This window comes from Oncorhynchus keta, chromosome 13 (assembly GCF_023373465.1).
Source record: "Oncorhynchus keta strain PuntledgeMale-10-30-2019 chromosome 13, Oket_V2, whole genome shotgun sequence".
In the NCBI taxonomy this organism is placed as follows: Eukaryota; Metazoa; Chordata; class Actinopteri; order Salmoniformes; family Salmonidae; genus Oncorhynchus; species Oncorhynchus keta.
Genome location: NC_068433.1, coordinates 36,597,403 through 36,622,416, shown reverse-complemented (window position 1 = coordinate 36,622,416; position 25,014 = coordinate 36,597,403). Strand labels below are relative to the sequence as shown.

General features: G+C 41.1%; 1 protein-coding gene across 2 annotated transcripts in view; it reads left to right on the top strand.

The window, feature by feature from the left end:
* Nucleotides 1–25,014, top strand: part of LOC118392253 (chemokine-like protein TAFA-5) — a 178,561-nt gene that overhangs the window by 100,076 nt on the left and 53,471 nt on the right. For both annotated transcript variants that reach the window (XM_035784042.2, XM_035784043.1), the window contains exon 2: nucleotides 242–391. In XM_035784042.2, the coding sequence (XP_035639935.1) occupies nucleotides 242–391 (150 nt within the window). The remainder of the gene's footprint in view (nucleotides 1–241; nucleotides 392–25,014) is intronic.

Genomic DNA, 25,014 nt, shown 5'->3' with positions numbered 1-25,014 from the left:
TTTAGAGGATGAAAGTGTTCTTGGTGGAACCCTTCATAGAAGGTTCTTGGAAGAACCATATACAGAACGCTAAAGGTTCTAGTTAGAACCCTCTCTGCAAAGGTTTCTACTTAGCACCAAAAAGGGTTCTCCTAAGGGGACAAACTGAAGAACCCTATATGGTTCTACTTAGCACCTTTTTTCCCAAGAGAGTATGTTCTGCCACTCTGACAATGTATTTTCTATGTGATGCCACTTCCAGGTCAACTGGCGGCAGGGACATGTGAGATTGTGATGCTGGACAGGGACAGCAGTCAGCCCAGACGGACCATCGCCAGACAGACTGCACGGTGCGCCTGTAAGAAGGGACAGATCGCTGGGACGACAAGAGCCATGCCAGCCTGTGTGGACGGTAAGAGCTTTTTACATAGTTTACAACAAGTCTGGAGTGATCCCTTTACAGTATGTGGTCAATTATTTGGAAAATGTTGTGGAAATGTATTACTAAGAGAGATTTGATAATTTCTTCAAACAACCATCTTCATTTAATATTGGAGCCAATATTGATTAATAGTTGCAATAATGAGGCTGGTCGACCCCACACCCTTGAGTGTTGGACCGAGTAACCTAACCTTTACACAAATGCAGAGTACTATATAAAGCTGACACTAAAAATGCTTAGTCATGATTGGTTCCACCCATCCCATGATGCAGGCATCATAAGCCACTCTGGGTTCATCCTGTCGTTATCTGCAAGCGGGTTGTTGTCTTAACCCCACCCTGGCTTAGTTTCTATGATGCAAGAATGATTTTAGACAATGAGGGATTGTTCTACTCCCAAGCCAACCCTTAGTTAAACACATTATTGTCTATGTAATGCAGTCTTTAACTCATTTGTCAGCTCAAGCCATCTCTGGTGACTGACTATACTCCCAGATTAGCTGCAGAGAACTAGAGTGGAGACAATAAAAACACAGACACTAGTAGGACATAAATGTCTTGCTATTAGTTAAAAATGAATAATATCAAATAAATCTGGTAAATATGTAATTTTTCCCTCACAATATACAGGTGGTGTGTTGACCAGAGTTGGGCATATTAGCCACTGAAATAAGCCTATGCTATCACCGATACTGAAGATACATTGCAGATTCAAACATTCAAACTAACCAGTACATTTTGCAAGCATATAGTAAGGGTTGTGATTGCATTGTTTTTGTCAGAAAGACTGCTGGAAGAGCTCAGTGATGTCATGTCAGTGAATCATTTCTTATACCTTATGCTTCACATTATCCGATGCTTTGCATGGATACGTCCGTGAAATCTCTCTTATGTTCTTGTCGTTATCAAGTTACCTTTGACGTTCCTTCTGTCAGCAGTGTCAGTATGCCGTGAATGTAACACATTTTTCCTATTCCCCCCAAGCCAATGCTATTGCTATTTCTCTGATGGCCTCGTGTGTGTGTGTGTGTGTGTGTGTGTGTGTGTGTGTGTGTGTGTGTGTGTGTGTGTGTGTGTGTGTGTGTGTGTGTGTGTGTGTGTGTGTGTGTGTGTGTGTGTGTGTGTGTGTGTGTGTGTGTGTGTGTGTGTGTGTGTGTGTGTGTGTGTCTAATAGTGAGTAGAAGGACTGACATCATGACATGTAATCCCCCACCACATACACCTCACCCCGAGCGCACTGCGTCGACACAGGGGTTTGAAATTTGTGTCATGGCCTGTGTGTCTGGTTCCGCTCTGTCCCCTAAAACCAGTGTTATTTGTTCTGTTTCTTCCTGGATCACACACAAGGAGTAGCCAGTCCACTGGAAGAGAATAGGACAGAGAATACCTTTTTTTTTTAATTACTGAAATCTAATTTGTTTATCTTATTGAGTTCTCAAAGTCTGGGCCAGTATGGTAATTTCCCACATTTAAATTGATACAATCTGAGTCTTTCCCATCCAACACATCCCTGTCCTTAATGTGTCAAGTCTCAATCTCTACTCCTGACGGTCACCTCTCGAGAAGGATAATCCAAATGAGACCCATCACAACCAATGCAGCCGAATTCTGGAATTGAACCCTGATAGAAATTCTGCAAGATGATCTATCTAATGAGTCAGCTGCAACATACTGAATCCTCAGAATAATATATTATCTGTTTACTCTCTGTATTGCCATTACAGAAGAGTTATTCTGCTGGTTGAGTGCTACACATCTCGGAAGCAGTTTGTTCAAGTGGAGGACAGGATACATTTAATCTTCCCAACTGCCCCGTTTTATAAGTCCTATCATTCCACCCGGTCCGCAAGAAGACAATGAACACCGACAATAAAATCCTCTTCAGACAATCTCAATTCCATGTCAAAATATTCCTCTCAGCACAATTGATCCAGATTCACAGGGGGCTGATGTGATGTTTTTAATGTGTTGCATAAATCCAGACTCCCCTTATGTCATTTTACTCTCCTGATCCCTTTGTTTTACTTGTAACAATGTCAGAGTCTATCTATTGATTCCCATCAAGGCTGGTGAAAAAGAGAGCAAGGCTTCTTTTGCCCGAGCAGTGTGGGGTTGGAGTGGACGGGCCACTACACTGATTAAGAGGAGAGCTCGTTGAGGGGCTGAGGACAGAAATATTGTACCTTCTCCTCGGTTGGTCCGAGAGAGGAGAGGCCGATGAGGGTGTTTATATGAATGTACTAGGCTCTAAATGACAAAATAATCATTGGTAGCACTGGTGCTCCTAACTTTAAATAGTTAGAAGCCCAACATCAAATTTAGGAGCACCAGAAAATAAGATTTTAAAATCAATTGAGATATAGCCTATATGAATTTGAATGAGATATATGTTGTGCCCTAGAAACAAATATGTTACCCTGTAAATACATTTGTTCATTATTATAAAAAGTTAAAATGTTGATACGAATAACTGTCATTTGAATTTGTATTTATTTATTTTTATTTCACCTTTATTTAACCAGGTAGGCAAGTTGAGAACAAGTTCTCATTTACAATTGCGACCTGGCCAAGATAAAGCAAAGCAGTTCGACACATACAACAACACAGAGTTACACATGGAGTAAAACAAACATACAGTCAGTAATACAGTAGAAACAAGTCTATATACGATGTGGGAAAATGAGGTGAGATAAGGGAGGTAAAGGCAAAAAACGGCCATGGTGGCAAAGTAAATACAATATAGCAAGTAAAACACTGGAATGGTAGATTTGCAGTGGAAGAATGTGCAAAGTAGAAATAAAAATAATGGGGTGCAAAGGAGCAAAATAAATAAAATAAATACAGTAGGGAAAGAGGTAGTTGTTTGGGCTAAATTATAGATGGGCTATGTACAGGTGCAGTAATCGGTGAGCTGCTCTGACAGCTGGTGCTTAAAGCTAGTGAGGGAGATAAGTGTTTCCAGTTTCAGATATTTTTGTAGTTCGTTCCAGTCATTGGCAGCAGAGAACTGGAAGGAGAGGCGGCCAAAGAAAGAATTGGTTTTGAGGGTGACCAGAGAGATATACCTGCTGGAGCGCGTGCTACAGGTGGGTGATGCTATGGTGACCAGCGAGCTGAGATAAGGGGGAACTTTACCTAGCAGGGTCTTGTAGATGACCTGGAGCCAGTGGGTTTGGCGACGAGTATGAAGCAAGGGCCAGCCAACGAGAGCGTACAGGTCGCAATGGTGGGTAGTATATGGGGCTTTGGTGACAAATCAGATGGCACTGTGATAGACTGCATCCAATTTGTTGAGTAGGGTATTGGAGGCTATTTTGTAAATGACATCGCCGAAGTCGAGGATTGGTAGGATGGTCAGGGTATGTTTGACAGCATGAGTGAAGGATGCTTTGTTGCCAAATTAAAATGTCATTTGTAGATTGAGGTTTTTAAAAGCACTATTTTCATATTGAGATACATTACATTGAAAATTGTACACTGGCTCTTTAAGAGTGTCATGTTTGTAATGATGACATGCAAGACATTCATTGTTATGATCATTGATTTCCTGAAGAAGCTATCCCTATTCCTTTCTTTCTGTGCCCCAAAATATTTGGATATACTGGTAAAGTTACCAGCTTGTTAGCTAGCTAGCTAATGAGTTAACGAACATGACTGAACAACGTGTAAAACCAATAAGGCCCACAAGTAGTTTTAGAACTGCCTGGGACATAGTTTTTGAATGTAAAATGCAGCCCCCCCAACCTCTCACAGGAAGAAAAAAACATTGCTCTGGTAAAATGGGTCAGATCTTTTGAAGTGTTTGTGCTAGAAACACACCGTTTTCATTGTATTAATGATGCAAGCATGGCTCTAACGAATCTGCACTCTGGAAACAACGGTAGTGTGAAGCCTTATCCTTACAGCAATTATTATTTAAAGAATAATAATTGAATGCTAAAAAAGATATAATTTTCTTACCCAAATTAAAACTCCAGGTTGCACAGTGAAATATTTGGTGCACTTTAAAGCTGTGTGTGTGTTTGCATGTGTGTGTTGGCTATTGACACTGACAACACTACCCCTAATGGTGTGGGTTACACACTCAACATGACAAAGTGGGTCGGAGACAGTCTCCAATTGGCCTCTGGTGTCCCATGGGAAACTAAACCTATTGAAGTGTGACAGTACCATGTTTTGCCAAATAAATACCTCTGTTCCTGCTACTGCCACAGCCCTTTATCAAATTTGATGGTGTCTTGTGTTTATTAAATGGATCACAACAAACCAATAGATTTTGCTCACGATGAAAATAAATTGTGTGTCAAGCCAGTCCTCCGTGAAAGCAATTCAGTTTGTCTTTCTCTTAGCAACATACTGCTTCAACCCAATTCTCCTTGAATAGCTAACGAATGGCAGATTTCTGAGAGGGCCATCCCTTATGGTTCAATTCTCATATGAAGACTTTTCTTACAAGCCCAAAATGGTTGATGGAGAAATGGGCTAGTGATTACAATGTTATGACAACGCTAGTGCTTAGACATTTCTGTTATTTTCATGTTTTTCAACAACTAATTGTCCAATGTCAGTTCAATAAAAAAAATGTGTGAGCTCAATGTACACATTTTTCTGTTTATGTAAGTCAGATAAAGCCCAAACTGTGCGATGTAGTAGGGAGTTGCGTTTCCAACAAGCCAATATTCTACATCGTTTAGCACAGAAGACGTGTTGATTAAATGCAATGACCATAATCCATTGCGTGCCTACTTGTCCGGTTTGTGTTTATTTTACGCCTGCTACGCCTGCTAGAAGAATGCGCGATTTAGAGGGATAGAGAGCAGTCTCTTTTTGAGATAACTGAAAATACATGATCTAAGTGATTGATAGTTGGTATTCAGCAGTCTTAAAAGTATGTCTTATTTACTTTTTGACAGACAGCATAGGCAACAGCTCTATAGAGATGAGATGATGACTTGGAATGAAAGAATCAAATGAAACAAATGTAATATACACAACTGAAATATTTTATTCAAGTAAAGTAACGTGAATAAATGATGGTTGATAAGGGATGAGCAGTAATGGGCAGTCACTACCATCATGGGACTTTTATTCATCGTTTTATTCTGTGTTGTTACAGAATTCAACCCGCATAATGCATGATGCATTTAATGTAAAAAAAAAAAAAAAAGTATCGAAACCAAAATCAAAAACCATAATAGTTTTTTTTAAATTCAACCGAATCCGAACCAACCTAAAAAAAAACGTTCAGCATAAGACAACCCTAAAAAAATATTCAATTATTAACCATTGCATGGCAATGGTATGTATTACAATACACTTATTATAAACATCTCTAAATGTAGTGTGATTATTGACATTTACCAATTAAAACAACCCAATCCAATACCATTGCAAAGCAAAAAAATTTGTGTGTTTTTTACTTTTACCATTGAAGACCATTAGAGACCATAACATTGAAACCATTAGAACTTATGTAGCCTAATATAGTGCTTGTTTACCAGTGGTAGGAACAGTGGTATTGCAGTAGTAGGAACAGTGGCATCTAGTGGGCAGAACCTGGTACTTTCACACTCATTCATAGTAAATAATGCAAGTGACTTCAATGGCTAATTTAAAAAAACATATTCCAGGTTCACGGGAAATGCATTACATAAGATGAAAATGCAATACTCCCTGTATTGCAGTGCTAGAGGTGTCACTACAGATCCGGATTCAATCCCGGGCCGCATCACAACAGGCCGTGATCAGGAGTCCCATAGGGCGGCGCACAATTGGCCCAGCGTCGTCCAGGTTAGGAGAGTGTTTGGACGGGAGGGCTTTACTTGGCTCATCGTGCTCTAGCAACTCCTTGTGGTAGGTCGGGCGCCTGGAGGCAGACCTCGGGCATCACAGGAACAGAGTTTCCTCTGACACATTGGTGAGGCTGGCGTCCGGGTTAAGCGGATGGGTGTTAATGATGGGTGTTTGGTGGGTCATGTATCGGAGGACGCATTACTTTTGTCTCCCGAGCCCATTGGGAGTTGCAGAAATGAGACAAGATCGAAATTGGGGAGAAAAAGGGGAGAAAAAAAACAATACTCCAAGCCGCAGCATACTATCGGTCAGACATAAAGAAATTATACTGTATACTGGTTGTTGGGATGGGCTTTGAGCTGGGTGTGGGGTGTCCGTGGCTGGCTTTTGATACTTTTATTGGATTCCTCATGTCTTACTCATTGTTAGTAAGAAGTAGGGTCCGGATATTAGGTACTATATTTATTGACAATTATACGAAACCAATTAATTAAAATGGCCTAAATAGCTTATTTTCCGAGAGATCAAATTGTATTTCAACAAAATAATATTTCAGGAATTCTAATCTTGAGATGGTGGGTGTCCAATTCTCTTTATTGTACTTTTTGAGGTGGAACGACCCATAAGGGTTCAGTCACAGTGTACTGTACATTTGTATACAATGGCTTTCTGTATTGTATACCATTTGTTTTGCGCAGCAGTATTTAAAAAGGCTTCTAAAGTTTGTAATTTCCACATTAAAATGGCAGACTTGATTTGCTCTAACAACAAAATGTATTAACCCCTACAACAAAATATCCATTAATTATAATCCACATAAAAATGAACATTTCCTGTTACTGCAGGATTATTTTCCTGCCATAGCAAACTGGCTCAAATTAAGATCTTTCATCCTACATCTGTTACCAAGCATAGAATTGGGAAAATATGTTGAAAATGTTTGAAATTAGACATCTGTTTCACAAGTTTGGACAGCACAGTACAGTAAAGAAATGTAGAGGAGAGAATAGTTCAGTATAACACAGTACTGTACTGTACAGTAGAGTTTAGTACAGTACAGTAGAGCACAGTATAATTTACTGTATTGTATTTTACTCTACTGAACTATACTGTACTGAACCGGACTATCCTTCTACTCTGCTGTACTGAACTCTACTCTACTGTACTGAACTATACTCTGCTGTACTGTGCTGTGTTCAACTGTGATGTACTGTGATGTCCAAACTTGTGAAAAATAGACGTCTATGATTGGTACAGATTTGGTCCAATCCAACCAATTTTGACCTTGCTTGGGGACGGAGCTCATTTGAATAATAGCCAGTGTGTAGAATGGTATCCAAAATACTTTTAATTTTTTACCTTTGTGTACCTATTCAGGTACATCACCATGAAGATAATGACATTCATAATCTTGCATTACTGTATATTACAGATCAGGGACTGATGTTCTTCTGTTACAATCATTCTGTTACTGTAGTTCAATAACCAAGATAGATTTTTTCAAACGGAAGAATCTTAAATTCGGAGTAGATATTTAAGAGTTTTGGTTTCATGAACTGAGGGAGATTTTACTGTCATTCTGTTACCCAACTTTACATCTGCACTGCTCTTTGAGTACATGTGTTTTTGTAAAATTCTTAGTGGAAATTGTTAAAAGTAGTCATGTTCTTAGAGTTGTATAGTTTGTTACTTTAAAGTAAAAAATAATTATTTTACCATGGAATTGAGAAATCACTTCATGTCAACTCAGTACATTCCATTAGTATGAACTGCAGTACCTCTAACTAGAAGGAATGGGGCTGTCTGCCAGTGCTGTGTGTTGGGAAGGGAGGGTTAGTGATGTAGTGAATCATAACGGGTTCCTGTAGTAGACATCCAGATGGGGGGTGGGGAGGCTGGTGTGCCTAGTAGTCTCTATGGGCATGTTAAACCAGCTCTCTGGCCTCTGCGTCGGGAGGGGAAAGGCCTCCGGAATACAAATCAGACCCTAGAGATGGTGGAAGTCATTATCTGCCACCTCCGTATGAACGCTGCATATAATGTTGGGTTGGAGTTGCAGTAGGAGAAAGCTACATGATGGAGGGAAAGGAGGAATTTGAATGTCAGTTAAACAGACAAATGGTTGAAAAATTGATTCTTTTGGCAGTTTGAGAGCATGTCATGGTTTATTTTTAGGTAACAGTGTTACAAAACAACAACTTGAGCATTTTCCTTAAAAACCCAAAGTTCCTTGTTAGCAGCAGTTGGCAAAATCCATTTTGAACACAAAATGATCTCGAGAGGGAATCCTTGAAGAAAATAAACTAAGCACCAGAGATTCTCCTATTCTTCAATGATATTCTCAACAACTTCCACTATCTCTATCAACACTTCTACTCCCCGGAACGTTGTCAGTGAAAATACCGGAGAACTGTCGAGTGTTGAGCCGTCACTGCTTTCTCTCCTACCAAAGACAGACGAGAAAAATTGAACTCTAAGGAGTACTCTTCGACTCACTCTGAATGTGTTTCCTGAACCTAATGCAATGTTATTTCTCTAGGGAAGTTATATCAAAGTTGCTTTATGGTGGGTTTACAAAAAACATTGTGTAGGTTGTTTTCTGTATGACAGGCAGAAATATAATACACAAAGAAACCTGCATGCTTTTCCCTTCAGGGATGTCTACTGACATGTGACACAGATATTAGCATAGAAATAAGTGTGGTAAGTGTGGTGTGCCATTTCTCTCATTCCCACTCACATCTCTTCCCATCTGTTAACATTACACCCCTCTTTCTTTTCATTTGTTTATGCTGAATTGCTCAGATTCATAAAGTTCAAAATAATATAATCCTAATGGAACTAGCTATACATTCAGAACATGAACATGATACATCATCAAGTTATATAAGTTCCTAACAGGGGGAGTTGACATGAAATTCCACGAGAGTCAGCAATATCCTCTACATCCAAGAAAAACCTATGCATCAGATGATCTAGCGCTGAGGCAGTTTGAAGGCACCAGACAAAATGGCTTCCTCCTTATCCTCCTCTTTAACAAACATTATTAACCGCACTTCCTGTTCCTACCCATAACCCCTTGCTTCCAGAATGCTGATCAGGCATGATGAAGAGTCCCAAGGTGTTTCAAGGGTTTCAAAGCTATTGATAACATTAATTGTTATTGATGTCCTATTAGTAGTGCTGAGCGATTAACTGAAATTGCATTTTTGCCGGTTATTAAACAACTAATTGACAGACGTCAGTTCAATTACTTGAATTCCATTCCATTTAGTTTTTTTTGTGAGCCCAACACACCATGTTTCTAAAGAGAAATCAAATCATTCACGGGAGAAATTAAGTCAAGAACTAGAGTTGAAGTCAGAAGTTTACATACACCTTAGCTAAATACAATTAAACTCAGTTTTTCCTTATATTTAATCCGAATGAAAATTCCCTGTTTTAGGTCTGTTAGGATCACCACTTTATTTTAAGAATGTGAAACGTCAGAATAATAGTAGAGAGAAATATTTATTTCAGCACATTCCCAGTGGGTCAGAAGCATTGCATTGAAATTGTTTAACTTGGGTCAAACGTTTCGGGTAGCCTTCCACCAGCTTCCCACAATAAGTTGGGTGAATTTGGGCCCTTTCCTCCTGACAGAGCTGGTGTTACTGAGTCAGGTTTGTAGGCCTCCTTGGGATTGAAGTCAGGGCTTTGTGATGGCCACACCAATACCTTGACTTTGTTGTCCTTAAGCCATTTTGCCACAACTTTGTAAGTATGCTTGGGGTCATTGTCCTTTTGGAAGACCCATTTGCGACCAAGCTTTAACTTCCTGACTGATCTCTTAAAAATGTTGCTTCAATATATCCACATTATTTTTATTTGTCATGATGCCATCTATTTTGTGAAGTGCACCAGTCCCTCCTGCAGCAAAGCACCCCACAACATGATGCTGCCACCGCTGTGCTTCACTTTTGGGATGGTGTTCTTCGACTTGCAAGCCTCTCCCCTTTTCCTCCCAAAATAACGATCATTATGGTCAAACAGTTCTATTTTTGTTTCATCAGACCAGAGGACATTTCTCTAGTATCTTTGTCCCCATGTGCAGTTGCAAACTGTTGTCTGGCTTTTTTTATGGGGGGCTTGGAGCAGTGGCATCTTCCTTGCTGAGCGGCCTTTCAGGTTATATACTTTTGTACCTGTTTTCTCCAGCATCTTCACAGGGTCCTTTGCTGTTGTTCTGGGATTGATTTGCACTTTTCGCACCAAAGTATGTTCATCTCTAGGAGACAGAAAGCATCTCCTTCCTGAGCGGTATGACGGCTGCGTGGTCCCGTGGTGTTTATACTGGTGGATTATTGTTTGTACAGATGAACATGGTACCTTCAGGCATTTGGACATTGCTCCCAAGGATGAACCAGACTTGTGGAGGTCTACAATTTTTGGAGGTCTTTTTGGAGGTCTTGGCTGATTTCTTAAGATTTTCCCATGATGTCAAGCCAAGAGGCACTGAGTTTGAAGGTAGGGCTTGAAATATATCCACAGGTACACCTCCAATTGACTCAAATTATGTCAATTAGCCTATCAGAAGCTTCTAAAGCCTTGACATAATTTTCTTAGTGTATGTAAACTTCTGACCCACTGGAATTGTGATACAGTGAATTATAAGTCAAATAATCTGTCGGTTAACAATTGTTGGAAAACTTACTTGTGTCATGCACAAAGTAGATGTCCTAACCGACTTGCCAAAACTATAGTTTGTTAACAAGAAATTTGTGGAGTGGTTGAAAATTAGTTTTAATGACTCCAACCTAAGTGTATGTAAACTTCCGCCTTCAACTGTATATGGGACGCGGGGCTGAAGGGAGTTGTAGTTTGCATTAAGCAACTATTCAACCTAGTTCAGTGCAGAAACGTGGTAATGAATGACAATGACCAAAATCCAATGCGTCTGTTCTTTTCCGGATCGGACAGAGATGGATACACTTTCAAGCCTGCTACTTTAGACCACATATGCCTCCGCATGAGAGAGGAATGTACACAACACAATGACAAAAGAGCGGGATAGAGACAGCTTGTGAAAGTATGGTTTATCTACCTTGAAAAACGAGTACAATTATTGTCTGCTCTGCAGCATACTTAGGCGGCAAGCCTAGCTAAATAGGATAACTAAAGACAGTATGAGGTGGCTATGAGGTAGGGGTAAGGAAGAAAGGAAGAAAGTGGAACATATTATAAGTAAATATGGAACAGTGGAATGCACAATCCTTCTGGAAGATCTAATGAAGGAGAAGATGGAGGACAGGAAAAAAATGAGGAACATGTTTTGAGTGAAGATGGAGTGGTAGATCATACTGAACTTTTGGAAGAGCTACAGAAGGAAAGTGAACATAACGAGAGTGAGGATGAATTAACTGTGGTGGCAGGTGCGGTAAAGAACGCAGAGTTTGAACCTCGTCCTGATGATGACAAAGATTATTCTGGCCCAGTGGGAGTGCAATTTTTGCTTTCTGGCAGATGCATATGTGGTGTCAGGTAGGGTGGAGAAGAGGTTGGGTAATGTTGGGTTGGGGAAAGTGACTCGAAGTGGAATCGTGTAGATTTTGTTTATCGTTTCTGCCATCCAGAGGGGGCGTGCACTCAACACCTCGTGGCTTGGGACAAGAACTGTGACTTGCTTTCCTATCCGGAACAGGGCACCGTTGAAAGAAGTGATAACTGGAGTGGTGTAATGTGTTGAGGATGATCAACTGAAGTTGAAGACTCCCGGTGTCTGTGACGCCCGCCGTTTGGTCCGACGCAGACCAGGTGTCGAGCGTGGTGAAACAGAGAAGACACTATCTGTACTACTGAGTTTTGATGCAGTCTTTTTTACCAGGTGAAGTCAAGTTAGGATGTGTCAGTTGTGAGCTTTTGTCCCGAATCCATTACAGTGTTTTATTTGTCAAGTTTATGGTCATGTGGCAGCAGTGTGTCGGAAGGTGATTCCTGTGTAGTATCGGTGGAAAAAGTTGTGTCTGGTGAGAGAAAGGGAGGTTGAGGTTGCCAGGATCAGTGTAGTACAGAAGATGTCATATGCTGAGGCAGTGCTAAGAGTAGTAGAGGAAGATGGGTCCAGAGTGAGATATCCTAAGAGGATCCCTGTGAGTAGGCCGAGGCCAATAGATATTGATAGGAATAACATGTCCTTCAGTAAGGTTGTTTTTTTGCCATTCATTGGTTGTGAATTGTAGCGCAGGAATGGAACGTAAATCACAGAGGATAGATGTTGTGGTGGCAGCTGCAGAGAAGTACTTGGGCGTACGATATTTTATTGCAGAAGAGTTAGAAGATGTTTTGAATGATAGTGTCCTGTCCTCCCAGGCTGCTGGCCTGGAGTAGGATCAGATAGGTCCAAAGTAGTGGAATGGTGGTGAGGTTTTAATGGGTGCAGGGTTAGTTGGTTGGCCAATTTTTTCACAAAGTGTAATGAATTCATACTACAGGTACACAGCCAATACAGTAGGTGGCAGCATGCATTTATAATATTTGTTTGCGGACCGCCATAATACCAAAGAAGAAGAAGAACTACATTATGATCAGAGATAGAGATAACATTAGATGGTTGTCTGACTGGCTGGCTGGCTGCTACTGCCTGAGCAGAGATGAGATGCTGACTTTAAAGAATGAAAAATTATAAAGTCATAAAATTATACAAAGTAAAATACACAACTGAAATATTGTATTATTTCATAGTAATTTACAATTTTTCTATGTGGACCTGACAGAGAATTACATTTTTTCACTGTTTTTGCAATTGAATGTTTACTATTTTTGGCTTTGGAATTTCTATTAAATACTGAAATAATTGTAATCTCATTATTTCATAATGCATTTAAATAATTGAAACCACAACCGACCTCAAAAAGCACTAATCGCTCAAAACTACCTATTCATCCGATTCTCTTTCCATTTCTATTGTGATTAATTAAAAATGCCATGGTAAAGAAGTGCTGTCGGGTTTTTGCAGTGTGCTTGGTGTCGTGACTTTACTTTCATTAATCTGATGACTGTTATTTATCGACTCAACTAACTATGTTTAGTTGTTACTCGATTAAATTAAACATGGAAAAATGAACTCATTAGAGATTTGGGGCACCACGAGACCGGTTGTTTAAAGTCTTACCATATCCCAAATTAAACTCAAAAGGTCTTTACCGATCACATCCAAAAAACAGTCAACGTATTGATCATAACCTCTTATCATATCATCATTCGTAACAGTCATAACCTCCTGCATCTGAAAAAAAACAGCCTTACTTATGATTCAGTACTACACAAATTGGTTTAATTATGCATTTACTAGGTAACTAAATGATAACATAGGATAACATACACACTTAATATATTAGGGGGCCCTTCAGGGGTGCGTGCTCAGTCCCCTCCTGTACTCCCTGTTCACTCATGACTGCACGGCCAGGCATGAATCCAACACCCTCAAGCCTACGTGCCTGCATACCCGCCTTTCTAATGCCTATCCTGCCTGTCTCTCTCTCTCTCTGCTTGCCTACCTGCCTCTGTGACATGTACAGCCAATATATATGCTGGTTGTGAACATGGACAGACACTGCACTGGGACTTTTGACAAAGCTAACAGTACAGACTCAAACATCATCATTAAGTTTAGGCCTGGTAGGCCTGATCACCGACAACGACGAGACAGCCTATAGGGAGGAGGTCAGAGACCTGGCCTTGTGGTGCCAGAATAACAACCTATCCCTCAACGTAACCAAGACTAAGGAGATGATTGTGGACTATTTGAAAAGGAGGACAGAGCACGCCCCCATTCTCATCGACGGGGCTGTAGTAGAGCAGTTTGAGAGCTTCAAGTTCCTCGGTGTCCACATCAATAACAAACTAGAATGATCCAAACACACCAAGACAGTCGTGAAGAGGGCACGACAAATCCTATTCCCCCTCAGGAGTCTGTAAAAATTTGTCATGGGTCCTCAGATCCTCAAAAGGTTCTACAGCTCCACCATAGAGAGCACTGGTTGCATCACTGACTGGTATGGCAACTGCTCGGCCTCCGACCTCAAGGCCCTTCAGAGGGTAGTGCGTACGGCCAGTACATCACTGGGAACAAGCTTCCTGCCATCCAGGACCTCTATACCAGGCGGTATCAAAGGAAGGCCCTAAAATGTTTCAAAGACTCCAGCCACCCTTGTAAAAAACTGATCTCTCTGCTATCGCATGCTGCTACCGCATGGCAAGTGGTACAGGAATGCCAAGTCTAGGTCCAAGAGGCTTCTAAACAGCTTCTACCCCCAAGCCATAAGACTCCTGAACATTAATCAAATGGCTACCCAGACTATTTGCATTACTCCCCCCTTTTACACTGCTGCTACTCTCTGTTATTAGTTATGCATAGTCACTTTAATAACTCTACCTACATGTAAATATTATCTCAATTACCTCGTCACCGGTGCCCCCGCACATTGACTCTGTACCGGTAACCCCTGTATATAACCTCGCCATTGTTATTTTTACTGCTGCTCTTCAATTATTTGTTACTTTTCGTATTCTTATTTACAAAAAAATGTATACTGCATTGTTGGTTAGGGCTTGTAAATAAGGATTTCACTGTAAGGTCTACTACACCTGTTGCATTCGGCGCATGTGACAAATACAATTTGATTTGATTCTGGATCCGCACCTGAGACAGCGTTTTCCACCACATCAACAAATCAGCAAATTATGGAATTTCTCTTGGAAGAATGGTGTCGCATCCCTCCAAAAGAATTCCAGACACTTGTGGAATCTATGCCAAGGCACATTGAAGCTGGCTCGTGGTGGCCCAATGCCTTATTATGACACTTTATGTTTCCATTATTTTGGCAGTTACCTTTGTATTGTGTATGCAGTGCCTCTGTGCCTCTAACTGAATTTAATTTTTCACTTTCACTTTAATAATTACTCGATGTTGGCAGTGTCTAAGCACTGTGTGAGTCACCTGCCATTTAGGGAAATCTAAATGGATTCCTTCATATAAGTATTCCTGTGATTAGAGAATGCTCTCTGTTATGCACCTCTCACAATGAAAGCTTGTATGAATAGTTATTCTCCACTGATGTATGGTTTGACAAGTCATCCTGTTAATGATCATCATTGCTTAAGTAACTCTCCATCAAGCTAGCTACATATTCGCTTACCAAATTGACACCCCTTCATTCCCTCTGCTTCAGATTTATAGTTCTAAGACACATATCCTTCCCTGTGGTAACTCTCCATCAAGCTAGCTATTGTAGGTACATCTGGCTTTCAAATGGACACTCCTTCATTCCTGTTACCCTTCATGCCACTTCAGGTTTCCAGTTCTAAGTCACTTCATCTATACTGTGGCTACAGTTGAAGTCAGAAGTTTACATACACTTAGGTTGGAGTCATTAAAACTAGTTTTTCAACCACTCCACAAATTTCTTGTTAACAAACTATAGTTTTGGCAAGTCGGTTAGGACATCTACTTTGTGCATGACACAAGTCATTTTTCCAACAATTGTTTATCGACAGATTATTTCACTTATATTTCACAATTCCAGTGGGTCAGAAGTTTACATACACTAAGAAAATTATGTCAAGGCTTTAGAAGCTTCTGATAGGCTAATTGACATCATTTGAGTCAATTGGAGGTGTACCTGTGGATATATTTCAAGGCCTACCTTCAAACTCAGTGCCTCTGCTTGACATCATGGGAAAATCTAAAGACATCAGCCAAGACCTCAGTGGGAAAAAAGACCTCCACAAGTCTGGTTCATCCTTGGGAGTTCATCTGTACAAACAATAATACTCAAGTATAAACACCATGGGACCACGCAGCCATCATACCGCTCAGGAAGGAAACGTGTTCTGTCTCCTAGAGATGAACGTACTTTGGTGTGAAAAGTGCAAATCAATCCCAGAACAACAGCAAAGGACCCTGTGAAGATGCTGGAGGAAACAGGTACAAAAGTATTTATATCCACAGTAAAATAAGTCCTATATCAACATAACCTGAAAGGCCGCTCATCAAGGAAGAAATCACTGCTCCAAAACCGCCATAAAAAGGCCAGACTACGGTTTGCAACTGCACATGGGGACAAAGATCGTATTTTTGAAGAAATGTCCTCTGATGAAACAAAAATAGAACTGTTTGACCATAAAGACCATCGTTATGTTTGGAGGAAAAAGGGGGAGGCTTGCAAGCCAAAGAACACCATCCCAACCATGAAGCACGGGTGTGGCAGCATCATCAATTATGTGGATATATTGAAACAACATCTCAAGACATCAGTCAGGAAGTTAAAGCTTGGTGGCAAATGTGTCTTCTAAATGGACAATGACCCCAAGCATACTTCCAAAGTTGTGGCAAAATGGGTTAAGAACAACAAAGTCAAGGTATTGGACTGGCCATCACAAAGCCCTGACCTCAATCCCAGTTACACCAGCTCTGTCAGGAGCAATGAGCCAAAATTCACCCAACTTATTGTGGGAAGCTTGTGGAAGGCTACCCAAAAGATTTGACCCAAGTTAAACAATTTAAAGGCAATGCTACCAAATAATAATTGAGAGTATGTAAACTTCTGACCCACTGGGAATGTGATGAAATAAATAAAAACTGAAATAAATCATTCTCTCTGCTATTATTCTGACATTTCACATTCTTAAAATAAAGTGGTGATCTTAACTGACCAAAGATAGGGAATTTTTACTATGATTAAATGTCAGGAAATGTGAAAAACTGAGTTTAAATGTAGTTGGCTAAAGTGTATGCAAACGTCCGACTTGAACTGTATATTCCCGGGACCACCCATACGTAGGATGTATGCACACATGACTGTAAGTCGCTTTGGATAAAAGCGTCTGCTAAATGGCATATATTATTATTATTATTAAAAAATGACGCTGTACCCTGTTACTTCTGCTGAAGGATTATAATTCTTTAGTTACGTATACACTCTTAGAAAAAAGGGTTCCAAAGGCATTCTTCTAGACAGAACCCTCTGCAAAGGGTTCTACCCAGCACCAAAAAGGGTTCCCCTATGGGGACAAACTGAAGAACCTTGTATGGTTCTATTTAGCACCTTCTTTCTAAGAGTGTACCTTCCTCTTTCTCACCCCCATGCAGCCATGCAGCCCACACTTTATCACCATGTGTAAACACCTGGCCCTTATCGCTCTTTAAGTGTTAACCATTTCTGAGCATCACTGTCAACACATATGCTCCAGAGATTCTTTCTCTCTCTCCATTTCTCTTTCTCTCTGGAGGGAATATTAACAGATCCTGCTGTGGCTGTGCCCTTCCCTCCAAGCTCTCTCCTCTCCCACTCCCTCTCTCTTTCTCTACTCCTTTCTCTCTCTCTCTCTCTGCCCTCTCTCACTGTCTCTCATCTTTCCTTCCTCCTTCTCCCTTCCTCCCTCTCACTCCCTCTCTGACACTTCTTCTTTTGGTAATGAACCCCCAGTGGCACTTTGGGGTTGCGTTCCGCCACTGTGTGTCTCTCACTCTCTCTCTCCTTTTTTGTCTCTGTGGCGTGCTGCGGTGCTCCTCAATGCTTTTTATGATAATCTTCCATTGTCTCATCTAAAGGGTGTGTCTGTTTTTAAGGCCACGTGGCGTGACCAATTAATAATTACTCCTTATGCCTCTTCTTTTTTTTTTTACCCTAAAAGCTTCAGCTCCATTTGACATTGTCTGTATAATCTTTCTTCTGGGTTTCTTTTCCTTTCCCTTTCCCTCTCTTCCTTTCTCTCCATCTCCTCTATCCTCTTGTTCACCCCCTCTTGTTCACCCCCCCATCTGTCATCAAGCGAGAATGCCTTTTCTTTTCCAGCTCCATATTCACAGTCGTTTTTATATCCTTGCTTGTATACATGTGATGTGTATGTATAGCTTACTGTGCTATACAATACTGTCTTCTTCTGTATGCACAGCTTAACTCATTCGTTTCTCAGTCATTTTCTACTGAGATATGATTGCTGGTCCTGTTTCATGGAATATGTTGTTGATAACAGGAAATTGGTAGCGAAAACCAGTGGGGTGCTGGTTGTGTTTCTACAGCGGGGCTAGTCAGCCATGATGGACTGGCAACATGGCATTAAGCACAGCTGAGTGTCAGGGATGTCTGCTGCTGAGGTTATGCAGAGAAAGTGAATTGTGTGTGTGTGTGCGTGTGCGTGTGTGTGTGTGTGTGTGTGTGTGTGTGTGTGTGTGTGTGTGTGTGTGTGTGTGTGTGTGTGTGTGTGTGTGTGTGTGTGTGTGTGTGTGTGTGTGTGTGTGTGTGTGTGTGTGTGTGTGTGTGCGCGTCCTAGGGCACCCTGGGATGTGTGCTTAAATGTGATGAGCAGAAATGGGCAGATCTTTCTGTTCTTCATGCATAAGAGGTCTGGCTATGTAGTGGTAGTGATCAGATGTGGTAAAGAAGTGTGTGTGTTTGTTTGGCAAGCATCTATGATATTTAAATCCCAAACTCCAACTAATGTGAAGGCAGTTCTTTCATTATGCCTGGAATTATAATGTTGGCTGTGTGGAAATAATACAAGACCAATGTGATCATTTTTTATTCCCCTCATTAAAGCTGTAAAAGAAACAGCTGCATTTACAGGAGGCAAGAATAGCAGCGAGCTCTATTGTGACTGACATGATAAAAAACATAATTAGGCAGTCAATGTGTTATCTCTCTTTTCTATATTTGGTGTGTTAGGGAAGTAATCCTCTATTAATGCTACACAGTCACCTTTTCTTTATCTGTGTTTTGTATTGTGATTTACATTTATTGGCTTGGTTAGCAATTTCATGAACATGTCTTGTTTAATGATGAATGTGGTTTGTAGCATTGTACAATTATTTCCCTCCACCTGTAATTGCAGGAGATGTTTGAGTGCAGCTGTGTTCAATGGGCTGGATATACCAGCGATATGAGCTAGGTGAGGGGGAGAGATAGAAAAGTGTGTGTGTGTGTTTGAGGGAGGGCGATGGGAAGAGAGGAAGGCAAGGTTTGTTGTCTCCTCAATGAAACACATCGGAAAGGATATGTTGGATGGATCTGAAGAGGGCCTCTGATGCGTTTGTGTGGGTGTGTGTGTGTGTGTGTGCATCTGTGTCGGTGCCAGTGTGTGTGTGTGGGTGTACAAGTGTGTATGTGCTTGTGTCTGTACCAGTGTGTGAGTGCGAGTCATGCAGTATCCGGAGGAACAACCCAACCCACTGCTGTATTCTCTTCTCATCTAATTGTTCTGTGAAGCACTGCAGAGAATTGGAAGTAACGTCCTTGGGAAGGTACAGCTAGTTGCTAGCTGCTAGCTTCGTCAGTTATACAAACACTTGCTGAACCCTATTCAGTCCCTCAGTGCACCCGGACGGCACACATCATTATCCGTCCCTTCCCACATCTGCTCTGCATCACAAATGGCACCCTATTTCCTATGAAGTGCACCTCTTTTGACCAGAGCCCCGGGCCCTGTTTCAAAGTAGAACACTACTTAATAGGAATAGGGTGCCATATGGGATGCAACTCTGGTTCTTGGTACCCTTTACGCCCGTAAAAAAAACTTGTAAGAGCTTGTTACAGGGCAGTACATGGGGAAGGAAAAATAAATATACAGTGTGTATGTATATTTAGCACAGTAGTGACAAGCCGCGTGAAGAAAAATATAAATGTAGGATAAAAATAAGGCAAATGAATCCTTCACTGGGAGCGGAGGATAAATCACTTAATATGGTTCTGAGACAAGGGCTCCTTCTCTCTCGTTGAATTACAGTATGCAGAGTACTGAGCCTATTTTAATAACTAACTGACTCAGTGCACAGCAGGACTGGGTTGAGGTGGCAGTGTGTTCATTTACATATGTGGCATCTTAATGTGACCCCTATTGATAAATGAGAAAAACATTCCTGTAGCACCAGGATCTGAATCGGCCATCACGTTCCTGTAGGAAAAGAATGGCCTCCATTTGAAAGCAAAATCTATCACTTGAATCTGAATGAATGACTCGACTGCCCCCGCATGAAGAGTCAGGATTTCCGCGGGTTATAGTTGCATTTATGTCAATCATAAAGCTTATTAATGGTACTTTGTATTTTCCTGTGGAGAAGGAAACATTCTGCAACAAAACGGCGATCAAATTAAAATGCCAGACTTGTAGGTGTCACAGGAAGTGACCTCACAGCATAGGGTATGTAGAGGAAGGGACTTCCTATGGTATTTATTTATTTAGGTTACTTTGCAGCATGGAGTGTGATTCCCCTTGCCATCTGGAATAGCATGCAGTTGCTTGATCATGCGGTCAGGTGGTCAGGGTTGCGTTGTGTCCCTCAGTGGTTTAGGTTAGCATTTGGTTGGAGGGAAAGCTGATTTTAGATTAGGTCAGTGCCTTCTGGAAATTGTAGACATAAGAACCACACAGTACCATTGATTCCTCATACAGAGTGTAGATTGAGAGATGGATGCAGGAGCTATAGGGTGTTAGATATAGGGTAAGGTAGACAGAGAGGTTGGTGTTTGGTATTTATTAGGTTCGCCATTAGTGGTGATCTACTATAAGCCTGTAGGGCATTGAACTCAGGGTTCTGCAGCTGTCTAAAGCTGAGGCCATAGGTTTAATGCTCAGAGACTTGCTCCCTATATAGAGCACTTAACCTGGATATAACCTGGATATAGCCCACTCAAAACCCAGCCGAAAATGGGTCACATACCAAAATTGGAGCCGCCTACATCATTGTTAGTCACCCTAGATACAGCTACAGTCATGTGTGTTTGACAAATAGTCAGAGTGAGTGATGTTGATGGCAATAATGATGGAGACGAGGCCTCTCTGTCTCTCTTTATCCCTCTCTCTATCCCTATCCCTCACTCCCCCCTCTCCCTCCACATCTTCCTCTCTCTATCTCTTCTCTGCTGTGTCGCGTTCTCTTTCTCTCTCTCAATTTCCCTCTTTCCCTCTCCCTCCTCCATTCGCTACATCCCCCTCTTCAGAGGACAGAAATCCTAAATGGTCTCTCAAAACAGAAAGTGTCTCACTCTGCTGTCAAACTGATACCACTGTCAGTGAACATTGTAACCCATGATGCTTTAGCGCTGTAGCTACAGCAATGACACATCCCGGCACACATCACATATTCACTGAACACCAACATCACTGCTACAATTAGCACCGGTTCAATGACTTTATCATCTCCTCTCATCCCCGAAATGCCTCCCACCTAAAAATAACAGTTAGCTTATCCTAAAATGCCACTGCAACGGACTGGGACGACAGCAACACTGTGAATACACAAACGGTCAAACATTGTCATTTTGCATCTGTGTGTGTGTGTGCGTAAGTGTGTGTGTGTGTGTATGTTGTGAATGTGTGTGTGTGTGCGTGCTTGTGTACTTTCATGTGTGAGTGTGTGTGTTTGTTTCTCTCTGTGTGTGTGTGTGTGCATTCATGCATTTGTGTGCGTGTTAGTGAGTGCGAAGCCCAACTCTGAGGTAGCCGTGAAGGAATTACACCCATCACTAATATTAATGATCTCATTTGCATGGTGACTTGAATACCATTGATGAGCAACATGTTCACCGCCATACGTAGCCCCATTACAGAGATAATGACAGAGGAAGATTATCCTACACACACAGGCATGTACACTCGCACACAGGCACACACACAAACACAAACACACAGATTGTCACTAATTCAAACGTCTATGGCACTATCACATACAGTATATAATACATACAGTTTATTGGAAAGATGTATGTTTAAAAAAAAACATTGTTTACTTAGGAAAGTCAGTTATGAATAAATTCTTATTTACAATGGCGGCCTACCCCGGCCAAACCCAGACGATGTTGGGCCAATTGTGCTCCGTGATTTCCAATCACGGCCGGATATGTGTGCTGTAGAGATTTGCAATTACAAAATGATACAAGTGAATCATATTCTTGAAGGCTTATAAATAAACCAACATAATCCCTGTACTGTGTACAGTGAATCTGATTTCCACCCTAGTCATCCAAGTCTTTGATTTAAGATCAGACCCCTTCTTACTTATAGATGGTATGATATCCTTGCATCTTTTATATGCTTGGTGGAATGGGTGTTGCACTATAATGGAAATGCATTACGGATTGAGGCTTTGTGCATTACGAAGTGAGGCTTTGCCTCAAATGGCACCCGTTTTCCTATATAGTGCATTACTTTTGACCATGCCTCATAGGGCCCTGGTCAAAAGTAGGGCACTATGTAGGGAATATGGTGCCGTTTGGGACACAGCCTGAGACTGTGTTAGTACTGAGGAGGACAGAGCAGAGAGACTATTTTAGCAGGAGAATACTACAGTACCTGTAGGAAGCTAGTTATGTCGTTGTGAGACAGAGCAAACTGAACATGAACAGGAACATGGCGCCTAAGGGAGCCAGCCATCCACCAGAGACCTACACCTACTGTAAACTACATAGTTTCTTTCTTTTACAGAAATGTAGTTCTTTCTTTAATCTGTCACAATGAATGAGGTGTCTGAAATGATGGTTCTGTGTTAAATCCTGTTGACAGGAGAATGTAAACTGTCACAACCTTGTGGTCTAACTAAACTGCTAGAATTAAAGAACAATCTGGTTGTTCAGAAGGCATTTGGCCAGTCTTGGAGGACAGTGGATATGGTCCTGTGAGGCTCAGTTGGTAGAGCATAGAGCTTGTATCACCAAGGGTAGTGAGTTTGATTGCTGCTGGGGCCATCTACAGTACCAGTCAAAAGTGTGGACAAACATACTTATTCCAGGGTTTTTATTTATTTTTACTATTTTCTACATTGCAGAATAATAGTGAAGACATCAAAACTATGAAATAACACAGATGGAATCATGTAGTAACCAAAAAAGTGTTAAACAACTCTAAATATATTTTATATTTGAGATTCTTCAAAGTAGCCACCCTTGGCCTTGATGACAGCTTTGCAAATCCTTGGCATTCTCTCAACCAGCTTCCTGAAGTAGTCACCTGGTATGTATTTCAATTAACAGGTGTGACTTGTTAAAAGTTCATTTGTGGAATTTATTTCCTTCTTAATGTGTTTCAGCCAATCAGTTGTGTTGTGACAAGGTATGTGTGGTATACAGAAGATAGCCTTATTTGGTAAAAGACCAAGTCCATATTATTGCAAAAACAGCTCAAATAAGCAAAGAGAAATGACAGTCCATCATTACTTCAAGACATGAACGTCAGGCAATCCGGTAAATTCCAAGAACTTTGAAAGCTTCTATAAGTGCAGTCGCAAAAACATCAAGCACTACCATGAAACTGGCTCTCACGAGGACCGCCACAGGAAATGAAGACCCAGACCTACCTCTGAAGTAGAGGATAAGTTCATTAGAGGTACCAGCCTCAGACATTGCAGCCCAAATAAAAGTAACAGAGACATCTCAACATCAACTATTCAGAGGAAACTGCGTGAATCAGGCCTCCATGGTCGAGGTACTGCAAGGAAACTACTACTAAAGGACACCAATAAGAATAAAGATTTGCTTGGGCCAAGAAACATGAGCAATGGAAATTATATCGGTGGAAATCTGTCCTTAGATTTTTGGATCCAACAGCCGCGTCTTTGTGAGACAGAGAGTAGGTGACCAGATTATCTCTGCATGGGTGGTTCCCACCATGAAGCATGGAGGAGGAGGTGTGGGGGTGCTTTGCTGTTGACACTGTCAGTTATTTATTTAAAATTCAAGGCACACTTAACCAGCATGTCTACCACAGCTTTCTGCAGTGATATGTCATCATATCTGGTTTGCGCTTAGTGGGACTATCATTTGTTTTTCAACAGAACAATGACCCAACACACCTCCAGGCTGTTTAACTTCTTGGTGACAGGGGGCAGTATTTTCACGTCCGGATGAAATGCATGCCCAAATTCAACTGCCTGCTACTCATCCCCAGAATATAAGATATGCATATTATTAGATTTGGATAGAAAAACTCTGAAGTTTCCAAAACTGTTTGAATCATGTCTGTGTGCATAACATAACTTATTTAGCAGGCGAAACCCTGAGGACAAGCCATTCAGATTTCTTTTAGCGTCCCACCTATCCCAGAGAGGTTAAGGGCTATTTGACCAAGAAGGAGAGTGATGGAATGCTGCAACAGATGACCTGGCCTCCACAATCACCCGACCTCAACCCAATTGAGATGGTTTGGGATGAGTTGGACTGTAGAGTGATGGAAAAGCAGCCAACGAGTGCTCAGCATATGTGGGAACTCCTTCAAGATTGACCAAGAAGGAGAGTGATGGAATGCTGCAACAGATGACCTGGCCTCCACAATCACCCGACCTCAACCCAATTGAGATGGTTTGGGATGAGTTGGACTGTAGAGTGATGGAAAAGCAGCCAACAAGTGCTCAGCATATGTGGGAACTCCTTCAAGATTGTTGGAAAAGTATTCCAGGTGAAGCTGGTTGAGAGGATGCCAAGAGTGTGAAAATCTTTCATCAAGGCAAACGGTGCCAAAATATATTTTGATTTGTTTGGTTACTACATGATTCCATATGTGTTATTTCATCGTTTTGAAGTCTTCACTATTATTCTACAATGTATAAATAGTCAAATTCAAGAAAAACCCTTAAAACCCTTAAAACTGCATATGTAAAAAATATTATAAAATGTTTGCATCCATTACTGTAAGTTGCTTTGGATAAAAGTGTCTGCTAAATGGCATTTAGAATGATGTTATAAAACCAACAGGTTTGGGCATATTTGCTATAATGTGTCTGAAGTTCCTTTTTCTCAGTGAGAGATGAGTTTCTGTCAATGGCATGCACAGACG